The following is a 12,354-nucleotide window of genomic DNA, read 5'->3' as shown; positions in this document are numbered from 1 at the left end:
GAGTTCAGTTTGATATGCAAACATAGCAGTTTTAAACCTGACATAGTGTGTGTGCATAGTATTTTAAAAAATTTCTAGGTGCATATTAATGAGCTTAAAATAATACCTATTATTCTAATAGCTTTTCCCCACCCTGTGTCAGGAAAATAAGCACTTCTGACTCTAAAAAGTATTGTCATTTTATGTTCTTAAAATGGCCTAAAATCCCAGTGTCATAAGAGTTAAGTTCTGTGGCAGTGTCTTGCTGGGTCAGGAGACTATTCAAGTCAAGAGCTAGGATTATTCCTTTCTTCTGTTGGACTTCCATGTATATTTTTTTCTCATCATCCTGATTTTTTAGAAATCCAATAAAAATTCTAGGTTGTTCTAGATATCTAGTAAAGAGTTTCAGTGTAAAATTGTTTTTAGTGAAAACTATTTTCTTCCATATCCTCCATTTATCTATTTAGGGAAAACTTATTAGTACCGATGATAGTCACGTGTCTTGTGGGTACAAGGGATACATTGTGCTGGGCAAAATTTGGGTGTGGTCTTTGTTCTTAAGAAGTTTGTAGTCTAGTGTGAGACTGGGATACTGATCAAATAATCCAGTTACAAATGGAATTAAGTCACTGAGAGGAAGGATATGATTTTATAAAAGTTTAAGAAAGCAAAGTGGATTGAGACTGGGCAGTTTGGGAGAGCTTCTTAGAGGGAGCCAGGCTGGACCTGAAGGTGAAATGGGTGTTCAAGGTGATGGTGATTGAGGGGGTGGGCAGTCCTGCAGAATGTGTTCTGCATAATCCCATTACTTCTTTACACTAAGACAGAGAGTAAGGTAAGTCAGGTATTCTCTCTCTTTCTGAAAGATTCATAGATAATCACTTTAAAAATCTTTTCTCCCATTTTGAAATTTTAGAGAACTCCATGGCTGTTTAAGCCAACCTTCAGAACAAGCCCCTATTTGGACTTGTCTTTACTATCCCATAAAGTATTTAAGTCTTAGCAAACCCAGTAGGGTTGTAATAAGAAAGAAAAAACTTCTCTTTTTTTCTATGGCAAGAGAGAAAATCATGAATTCTGTATATAGGTTACCTTCTATTTGTATCAGTTTCCATGTGTATTTGTGAAAGCTTCTTAGGTAACTTTATTATTCCTTCTGTGTTTCCTAAAGTAGTATTTGAATTGTAGAGAAGATGCACTTAGGTGTATCAGTTGGTGTTTGCTTTGTAATTCTATAATGATTAGAAACATCTAACTCGTTATTCCATATTTTCAGTTAAAAGCTGCAAAGGTCGCTGTTTTGAAAGAACCTTTGCTGCCTCGATTACCAGGAGACGTGTATAGAACCAGGTAAAAATGTGCTGGGGAAAAAGGCAGTCATAGGCATTAGTAAAACCACAGGATGTTTCTGAATCTTTTAGGTACGCGATTACCTAATTCATTTGAGATTTTTAAAAATTTGGCTTTTATATTTCCATAGAGGAAAAAATTCCACATATTTTGGCCATTAAACACTATACGGCCTATTTTTACACTTGATCTTAGCCAAAAGGCCTAGAAGCGATGTATACGGCCTATTTTTAATGTACAACCTAATTTGCATTTAAACTAAGGTCAAAGGAACATATGTGACTATTTTATTAAAGCAAGAGTTCTTGAATGTCCATGTAAACTTTAAGATAAAACCTTCAGAACATGGAAAATTTTCTCAGTTTGATGTCGACTTCTCTACGTCTGACATGGAATAATATTTAAGTGGGAGTGAGCCAGATTTACATTCAAGTTTGAGAACCCTGCAAATGGCTGGTGGAAAAAGCCAAGACCTTCCTATGAATTCCATCATAAGAATTGTTTGTCCACATTGTAGAATGATGAGATTCTGGGGTTTTAGTGAAATAATAACAACTGCTCTGTTTGTTCTGATTGACATTGTGATGGAAGGTTCTGTGACGAACTGAAAGTTATGGACCAGTTTGTTGTCTCTTACGGGTCCTACTCCAGAAGACAACAATTCTGTGTTGAGTTTGGACCCTGAAATTGTTGTTGATATTTATTCCTAGAGCACATATGGACTTGCAGCAAATTCAGGTGTGGTGAGAAAAGGCTGTCCCGAAGCCTCTGCTCCTGCTCAGATGACTGCAGGGACCATGGTGACTGCTGCATCAACTACAGCCCTGTGTGTCGAGGTCAGGTTTCCATGTTCTCAGCCGTCTCTACAGCCTGACGTCTTCCTAGGTCTTAGCTGGCTTTTGCACACGTTTTATTTTTTCACATTAGGAGTCATGTTTATTGGCCAACCATACTAGCTGAAAAAATATTTTTAAACATTTTATTAAAGAAAATTTCAAGCATTTAATGAGTGAAAAGAAAGTGTATTGTGAACATTGTACCTACACCCAGATTAATAATTATTATCTGCACAGGGCTAACCATGTTTTGTCTATAGTGATTCATTCACCAGCTACCACCCCCTCCTGTTGTTTTGACATTAGCTTTATATTTAATGCCGTATTGTGGAAAGGTCATCCCGGCTGACTCCCTGTGTCCCAGGTTCCCTTGTAAAAACACAAGGATCATGACTTCCATGCCACCCCAACAAATTCAATTAAAAAAATAGCAGCAACTTAGATGCTGAATTTATGACATGAGTAATAGGAGGAGCTTAAATGATAGGTTTACTGTTGGGCCCACTATAGCTTGACATAGCTCTGTAAATATGAGCATGGTCACAACATTCTGAGATAGAGGCGAGAGAGAGAGCTGGCTCATGGATTTCAGGGACTGTGCTCAAAGAATGAACAATATCTCTATATTCCTCACTGCATAAAAGTAAATTTGTCCTTTATGATGGCCTCTACCTCTCTTAGGAATCATGAGGCTCGTTTCATATGAACATGAGACTTTAATTTTTCCACAGGATTCTGTCTCCTAATTTTCTAAAATTATAGCCAGGTAGCTGTGGCAGTTTGTCTGAGAATCCACAGCACAGAGCCAGGTCAGAGGGTCTCAGGAAGGGCAGTGATCTCTTCCTCAAATTAAAAAAAAAAGAAAATGCAGCAAGAATATTGCATTGCATCAAATGTAACATCATGTCTGGGTAAAAAATGACTACACATTGCTTAAATTCTTACTGGAAATGACTTAGGCATTTAGGATAATCTGTTCATTTTGTGAAAGGTACAGTGGGAAAATATTGAAAACTCAACTTCCTAAGGCATATTATTAAGATTACATTTTCTTTTTTTTAAAAAAAACATTAAGTTCTTAGACTTCAGTAGGTCATATTTTAGATCATTAAAAGAAGCTTATGTTAAAACACAGGAAGAGGAGTTTCATCCTGTCTACTTCATTTCTGACCTCTCTCTCATATATTGCTTGTGTCACTCATTTCAAACTCATTGCATATTCTCTTTTGTCAGTTATTGTTGTCTCATGTGTTTACTTTCTCTCCATAGTTAGATTATGACTTCTTAGCAAATAGACAGCATCTCACACTTTTATATTTTAAAAAAAGTCTACCATGCATTGAGAGAGTGGATGTAAAATTATTGCAAAGGATTAGTTAGTATGTAAACTGATGTTATTAGGATGTCTTGTCTAGATGTTACAGATTCCTTGAAATTCCTTGGCACTATCTAGCTCTGTTTGAGAGGAACTGACATCATAGATTTAATACCAGAATATTTTGTTGGGTAGGATAGAAGGAGGGTTATAAATTTTGGCTGAAAATATGAACAATTTAAAAATGGAAAAGATGCCTTGAAGATCTCACAAATGTAATATATTTTAGTCCTGTGATGATACATTCATTTTTTTTTCGTGATATCAACTAACTCTTTGGAAACAAATTTTTATTTTGAAATAGATTACCTCCCTCTTTTCATTATATTTCCCTAGAACCATGTCTCACAAGCATCATATTGTTATTGCTATTAAGTGTGTTCATTTTGTTTTATTTCTTTAAAATATTTTAGGTGAGAAAAGTTGGGTAGAAGAAACGTGTGAGAGCATTAATGAGCCACAGTGTCCAGCAGGGTAAGATGATATTCTGAGATACAAATTTTTTCTATTTAGAAATAATTTTTCTTTCCAAATTGAAAAGATAAAATAATTATTATTCATCGGTTCATTAAACATGAATTTCAGGCCTCATATTTGGCACTGGGCGTATAGAGATGGTATAAAGTGGTGTGATCCCCACTCTGGAATGTAGTGGAAAAAAGAGAAATCATGAATATGTAGTATTTAGTATTCGTGAGTGTTGGGTGGAAATATTTGTATCTTCCTTCTTAGAAGGAAGGGCGCCTTTACTTTCATATGGAATTTTGAGAGTTGAACTTGTAGCAAATTATTTTACAGCTTCTTCTTTGTATTTTTGCTTTTGGTTCCTTTATAAATTTGGGGGATAAGCAATATGTCTGTGAGAGGATGTTACATGATTTTTACAATTCATATTTGTTCTTTTTGTCCTTAGAGTATTTGGCACTTAGAGTATTTTATATTTACTAGGCCATCAAATAAAGGTTTTGTGGAATTCAGGGAATGGAAATTTTATAAAAGATGTTAGATACATTTAGCTTTGCTCCACTTGAGATCTACCCCATATAATTTGAGTTATTCATTTCTTTTTTTAAAATATATTTTTATTGATTTCAAAAAGTAAGGGAGAGGGAGAGAGAGAGAGATAGAAACATCAATGATGAGAGAGAATCATTCATCAGCTGTCTTCTGCATGCCCCACACTGGGGATCAAACCCACAACTCGGGCATGTGTCCTGACTGGGAATCAAACCATGACCTCCTGGTTCATAGGTCGATGCTCAACCACTGAGCCATGCCAGCTGGGCTTGAGTTATTAATTTCAAGAAATATATTTTTACCTCTTTGAAATGATAATTTTTCCAAACTATTAAAAATATTAGTTTATTTTTATATATATAATTTATTTTTGCTTTATAAAATATGTATTTCTTTCTTTGGGATGGGAGAATATATTTTGTTGTTTAAAACAATAGTAACAGCAATAGAAAAAGCTAAACTCCAACCAAAAAGTTCCAAAAGAAGAGACTTTTTTTAAAAGGACACTTCTCATGTACCTTAAGCTGCCTTTTAATTCCAAGATATACAGGAAATTTTTGACTTAGTGAATTTTCCTTTTTCCTTTTCTTCTAAACATTGATCATTATTTTTCAATTATAATGTTGAGGTTTTTTTAGTGGAAAAACGTACCTTCTTTCTTTACAAGAAGATCATAATTTAAAACACATTTTATTATACTGGAAATTGATTTGCCAGTATATTTACCTGGTGATTCAGGAAACTGTTTTTATGTTTGCTGTTGATTGAGTATAAATAACTTTATAAAGATACAGGCCATTGAGACTACATGCAGCTGATTCTGCAGAGTCACCCAACAGAGTGTGGTATAAACACTAGCTCCTGTAAATTATATAAATTATATACACATCTTTTCCTTTTTCTATTTGTGTTTGTATATGAGAGTAAGCTGGGGAGGAGATAGAGTTGAAAAAAGCAAGGCGAAGTAAACATTAGCTCTCAAAGTTTGAATTACTGAGTACATTTTCAGTGGAAAGTTTTTCCCATGGTTATCCAATGATATATAACTCTCCTGCCATCTACCAGATAGCATTAGAAGCTGCAGGATTTCTGAACCATGCCTGTTTTGGTGTAGTCACGTAACGGTTGTCCATAGTTGTTCTCTTTTCCTGAGTATATCATTGTATGTGTGTGGGTTTTTTTTTTTTTCCTTCTTTGCTTCCCTGTTTAGATTTTCACACCACAGACTGTGTGTGTGTGCTGTCATTGTTCATTCCTAGCTTTGGATCATTTCTTTGTTGTTTATATTTAAATGCAGTAAATACCTCTTAAACTTCTCTGTTAAATATTAATATCTTTTAAATATATTAAACCTAAAAACTAACTATTGTATATAACTTATGTGATATTAGGTGCCACTTATTAGATTTAAGTATAGACAATATAAGAAAGTGGTTTTTCAGGAAAAAAAATTAATGGAAATAAAAACATAATTTAGAAAATAATTTGTGTTAACATTTATTCTGATGCATATTGGGAAAATATTGCATTCTAGTAGCATTTGGTTAGCTTGTAGAATAGAAGAAACCATGAGTGATATTCTCTGTATGGTGACTCAATGGTATGAGTGCTTAATAAATACTGTTTGATAATAGATAGATAGATAATAAAATGTAAAAGCATGTATATGAATATAAATGCTTATAAAATATCCTTCATGAGGTTGCTAGCTGAGTGTGCTGGTTAACTCTAGATTACACACCAACCTCAGTGGAAAATCTTCATTGGATGTGTGTCTTCTTTCTTTAAACATGTTCTTTTTTCCTATTGCCCAGGTTTGAAACACCTCCTACCCTCTTATTTTCTTTGGATGGTTTCAGAGCAGAATATTTACACACCTGGGGTGGACTTCTTCCTGTTATTAGCAAACTAAGTGAGTAACTTCTGAATTTACTATTGGAGTATCACGATTTCAATGAGATAGTCAAGGGACACAGTCTTTTTTTGGAAAAGTACTGGCAGTTTGAACTTGACTGTTTCACTAAACTTCCCTGATATGGAGTGGTTGAACTTGATAATAAGGAACTAGTGTTTAATATTGTAATTACTCTAAAGTTGCCTTTTAAATACTGCTAAAATTTGTTTTTTATTTCATACTGGAAGAAAATAGTTTTTAGAAATATCATTTGACATAAAAATTCCTTAGTGAAGAGCCTGCATAGGCAAGGAAGGCCCTGTTCTCACCAGCCAGGACCATGGGCCTTCAAGCTTGCATCTGGCCCTTTGTTACTAGTGGGAGGAAGGTTTTTCTTGATGGCATCAAACATGGCACCCTGAGTTCAGAATTAAGTAGCTGTGGGTACTGATATGTGAAGTTTAAAAGATACCAATACGTAATTAGCCCATCTAGCTTGAAATAACTGGGGAATGTGGTCTGTCATTATGAAGTGTTTGGAAGGCAGTGAGATAGACACATGCCAATCTAAGGAACATTGTGAGGCAATGAGGTATTAAAATGCTAGAATCAATGAGGTATTAAAATGTTCCTTCCTCAGTAGCAGATGCAGAAGGAGCTGATTCAGGAACAATCTGACTTCTACTCTTTCTCTGACTTGAAAACAGAATATGCCTTTTTTTCTTTCAGCAGCATTGAGTTTGTCCAATGTGAGCTAGTTCTGAATCTATGGGTTGGGACATGGTCACCCCAGCTACCATTTCACCCTAGTTTTAATTTTACACAGATTTAGCTACTAGTTCAATTTTGTTGTTGTTGTTGCTATTGTCTTGTGTGTGTTTTTGAGTGTGTTTTTTGGACTACCTCTTGCAATTTAGGTATGTGACCACTAAATAGTCACAAAGACCTAGCAAGCATCATTATTATAAATGGTCCATCTGGAACTTAATGTTATTGATTAATATAGGATAATTACTTCATTGGCTTAATTATTTTGTTCAATATTTTTGACTAGGAGAAAAATTAACTCTATTTTAACATTGAATTTGAGTTAATAATTTTGCTTTATAATTCACGCTGAATTTGTATATGATTATAAACTCCTCATGGGTTAATGTTTTTATACGATTTATAGACTGCTGTGGTACCACAGCCAAATAAGGTAAACAGATTGTCAGTTGTATTTAATAACCATCTTTCATTTTTTTCCTTTGTAGAAAATTGTGGAACATATGCTAGAAACTTGAGACCAGTATATCCATCAAAAACTTTCCCCAATCACTACAGCATTGTCACGGTAAGCTCTGCATTTCAACTTTTATGTGTTCACAGACGTGAGATGTCAATGTAGCATTTTTTGAGAGATTAATTAGATATCAGATCAGAAACAAACAAACTTCTTTTCCAATGTATAGTTAAGCCAAGAAACCTAGATTCTGTGGGTCTTTGCTACTAACTAGTCCTGGCCTTGGGAAGGTCACTTTACCTTCTGAGTCTCATTTTTCTCACCTGAAAATAGGTGGCCAAAGACCTCAATAAATGCTTTCTTGGTTCCTTTTAGTTTTAAGATCTCTGATTCTTAGATCCTGTTTTTTTCTGACTAGTTTTGTAGCTTACTTTATTTAAGCCCCCAAACTATCTCACACTGGCGTGTTTGTAACTTATCTTTCCAATCATCTTTTTTAAAAAAATTGTTGACACTATTACAGATGTCTCCTATCCCCCCGACACACACTTTGCCTAATTCCACCCAGCCCCCGCCACCCCTCCCCTGGCCTTCACCACTCTGCTGTCTGTGTCCATGGCCAATCAATCATCTTGATGGATGAATTTGAGCAAATCACTCTGACTCACTTTGGATAGGATTACAGTCCTGTTTTTGTTTTAAAGTTTCCAGATTTAATTTGAATCCAGGAAAATAAAAAGTAGAATTCATTTGGCCTTGAAGCCAGAAAATTAATACTTTAGCTTGTATGGATCCCAACCAAAAAAAGTTTGTTCTGCAGAAATGCCTTTCTCAGCAATGCAAAAAGATAGCATAGTACTTTTTTTTTTTTTTCACAATTTGGGAGGCTGTCTATTTATATAGCCCCTCATTCGTAGCATTGCTAACTTATTACCTCCTTTTACATAATGAAAAACACAAATACTACATAACATTTTGAGTGGTTGGTTGTATTTTGATAAAACTTATTGTTTTGTTTTTCCCTCCTTAAACTGTGTTAAGTTTCTTATAGCTTCAGTAATCTCTTTTTCTTTGATGAAACTGTTCAGTGACTTTAACATTGAAACACTCATTACTTGCATAAAACCGGCATTTTATGTTTTTTAGGGTCTTTATCCAGAATCCCATGGCATAATTGACAATAAAATGTACGATCCAAAAATGAATGCTTCCTTTGCACTTAAAAGTAAAGAGAAATTTAATCCTGAGTGGTACAAAGGAGAACCGGTAAGTTGTTTGTTTTAGCGACTAAAGCCGTTTCTTTTGTTATTCTCATCTCTTACAATCAGAGTAAAATACCAGATTCCCTGGCGCTCTTAATAATCGGCTTAATTTACTATGTCTATGGCCATCCTTTTGTAGATGAATGCTGATAATCCTAAATGCAGTTTGGGTAATTGTATAATGAGAGTAGTAATTTATTTCAGAATTGGGCTCGGGTTATTCCAGGCCATTTTTCTTTCTGCTTGATTCTATCTTCTTGTATTAGTAGCATAGGGCAGTAGGTGAATGGGAGGTAATATTTTGATCTACACAAAGCTAATTATTTATGAAGGAGGTAAACTTTGACTTCTTTTGCATATGATAACTTAGAAGATTCTCTCTGATTGTGATTTAGATGTATCCTTTCTATTTTTTAAAATTGTTACAATATTTCTATGGGGTCTATTTGGATAGTCTTAGTAATCCTCTTGGAAAAAGAGCATGATGTGTAATTTATAGGTTATAAAATTCAAATTTTAGCGCTGATATTAAAGCTCTGTGACTTTGGGCAAATTATTTTTTCTGGGCCTTAGTTTTCTCATGTCTATACTGTAGATAATACTGTTAAGTAGCTTATCAGGTTTTTTGAGGGTTATTTAAATTAATAATCTAGGATACTTATTGGACTACGATTTAGAACTGTAATTGGCAATAATAAATGCTTTATAAATATTAGTTATATAAGTTAAAATGTTGATAAATTGGATATACATATTTGTGAATTTTTCTTTTTTTCAAGAGGAACCTGTTAAGTAGGGGTCAGGCTCTAAAAGTTGCAGTAGTTGCCAACTGACTTATGCCCATATTTTTTAGGTTAATTTAGTCTCTAATTATTTAATTTATTTTTGCTGCTGTTCAGAGTCATATTACATTATTATTTTAAAATCTAACTGCTGGATCTTATTAACCTTGAAAACATCCTAGCACTTGAGAAGAATGCATTGGTGTTACCTAAACACATGTTTTTTTAAGAAATCAATCTATGCCGAAACCGGTTTGGCTCGGTGGATAGAGTGTCGGCCTGCGGACTGAGGGGTCCCAGGTTCGATTCCGGTCAAGGGCATGTACCTGGGTTGTGGGCACATCCCCAGAAGGAGGTGTGCAGGAGGCAGCTGATCGATGTTTCTCTCTCATCGATGTTTCTAGCTCTCTATCTCTCTCCCTTCCTCTCTGTAAAAAATCAATAAAATATATTAAAAAAAAAGAAATCAATCTATACTAATAATCTATACTAATAAAAGGGTAATATGCTAATTAGATCGGATGTCCTTCCAGACAAAGCCATGGTGGCGGGGGCCCAGGCAGAGGTGGTTAGGGGCGATCAGGCTGGCAGGGGAGAGTGGTTAGGGGTGATCAGGCCGGCAGAGAAGAGTGGTTAGTGGCAATCAGGCCGGCAGGGGAGAGCAGTTAGGGGTGATCAGGCAGGCAGAATGGTTAGGGCCAATCAGGCAGGCAGGTAGGTGAGCAGGTAGGAGCCAGCGTCCCAGATTGTGAGAGGGTACAGGCCAGGCTGAGGCACCCCCTCCTCCGTGTACAAATTTCTTGCACTGGGCCTCTAGTATTTACATAGTCTCCTAACTTTTCTTTGTGATCTTTTCCAGATTTGGCTCACAGCGAAATATCAAGGCCTGAGGACTGCCACATATTTTTGGCCAGGCTCAGATGTGGAAATTAATGGAATTTTCCCAGATTTCTAGGACTATAACATAGAATCACTTTTAAAGTAAAGAAAAAAAGAAAGAAGAAAGAAAGAAAGAAAGAAAGAAAGAAAGAAAGGAAGAAAGAAAGAAAGAAAGAAAGAAAGAGAGAGAGAAAGGAAGAAAGAGAAATATTGATTTCAGAGAGGAAGGGAAAGGAGAAAGAGATAGAAACATCAGTGATGAAAGAGAATCATTTATTGGCTGCCTCCTGCACATTCCCTACAGGGGTCCAGGCATGTGCAATGACCGAAATTGAACCAATTGAACTGTGACCTCCTGGTTCATAGGTCAATGCTTAACCACTGAGCCACACCAGTCGGGCTTCTTTGGTGATCTTATGCCATTGTTAATTCTCTATGGTTCACTTGAGCATAGTGCAGTGCCTCTTCCCACCTTATTATTTACCACTAGAGGCCCCTTGCACAAAATTTGTGCATGGGGCAGGGGGCCCCTCAGCCCAGCCTGTGCCCTCTCGCAATCCAGGACCGCTGGCTCCTAACCACCCACCTTCTTGCTCCTAACTGCCCTCCTGCTTGCTCCTTACCACTTGGCTTGCCGCTCCTTAGTGCTGCTGCGGAGGCAAGAGAGGCCAGCTTCTGGCTGAGCGGCGCTCCTCTTGTGGGAGAGCACTGACCACCAGGGGGCAGCACCTGCACTGAGCGTCTGCCCCCTGGTGGTCAGTGCACGTCATAGCGACCGGTCGTTCTGGTCGTTCCGCTGTAAGGGTCACTGGGCTTTTATATAATAGAAGATTATTTTCATTCCATGGATGGTAATTGAGATTTTATTGCCATTCACTATACCAGGCATGGGGGATTCAAAGATTAGTGATATATGTTCTCCGGCTTCTCAAAGTCTAATAGAGAATACAACTCATGCAACTGTAATGGGTTTGGGCAAGCGCGCACTTTGGTGGAGTTTTGTAAACAAAATCCTGTGCCTGGAGGAAGGTGTCATTAATTCTGCTGAAGAAATGTTGCTTGGGGAACTAGCTGTTCATCAGCTGCCTACTTCCTTCTTTTACTGAGTCATCAATAAGTGAGTCTTCATGAGGTGCCTTTGAAGAGTGTACTGATACATGGGTTTTTCATATGGTAGCAATTGCTATTCTCAGGTATAGGAGAAATATCCTCAAGTGGAGTTTAGGAAGCATATTTTTAAGCCCAATGACAACTTTCATTTGTGAAAAACTTACCAGTTAACTGCCATGCGTCCAAAACGAAAACCAGCCCTAACCTGTTTGGCTCAGTGGATAAAGCATCGGCCTGTGGACTCAAGGGTCCCAGGTTCGATTCTGGTCAAGGGCATGTACCTTGGTTGCGGGCACATCCCCAGTAGGGGGTGTGCAAGAGGCAGCTGATTGATGTTTCTCTCTCATCGATATTTCTAACTCTCTATCCTTCTCCCTTCCTCTCTGTAAAAAATCAATAAAATATATTAGAAAAAAAAAAACCACCCCCACATGCCATGATATTTTGAATTTAATTTAAAAAATCAATTTGCAATGAACATTATAAAAATAAATATATTACTCACAATTCAGGTGTTCTTGAATATTTTCAGCTGAAAATTCTCACGAAAAATGATTTTAAAGTTGGTCAGGGCTGCCACTTAGGGCAAACATTTATTTTTTTATAGACATACATGGTGTGTGGGGAAGGTCCGGCGCCTGC

General features: G+C 36.5%; 1 protein-coding gene across 1 annotated transcript in view; it reads left to right on the top strand.

The window, feature by feature from the left end:
• The window catches only part of ENPP1 (ectonucleotide pyrophosphatase/phosphodiesterase 1), a 59,322-nt gene that overhangs the window by 22,856 nt on the left and 24,112 nt on the right, over positions 1-12,354 (top strand). Inside the window, 8 exon segments of the mRNA XM_023750263.1 lie at positions 1,259-1,291; positions 1,294-1,332; positions 2,043-2,168; positions 3,957-4,017; positions 6,375-6,472; positions 7,711-7,790; positions 8,826-8,945; positions 10,583-10,677. Of these exon segments, the coding sequence (XP_023606031.1) occupies positions 1,259-1,291; positions 1,294-1,332; positions 2,043-2,168; positions 3,957-4,017; positions 6,375-6,472; positions 7,711-7,790; positions 8,826-8,945; positions 10,583-10,677 (652 nt within the window).

This window comes from Myotis lucifugus, unplaced genomic scaffold (genome assembly GCF_000147115.1).
Source record: "Myotis lucifugus unplaced genomic scaffold, Myoluc2.0 scaffold_11, whole genome shotgun sequence".
Taxonomy (NCBI): domain Eukaryota; kingdom Metazoa; phylum Chordata; class Mammalia; order Chiroptera; family Vespertilionidae; genus Myotis; species Myotis lucifugus.
The sequence above is the reverse complement of the archived record's forward strand: the minus strand, read 5'-3'. Positions and strand labels throughout refer to the sequence as shown.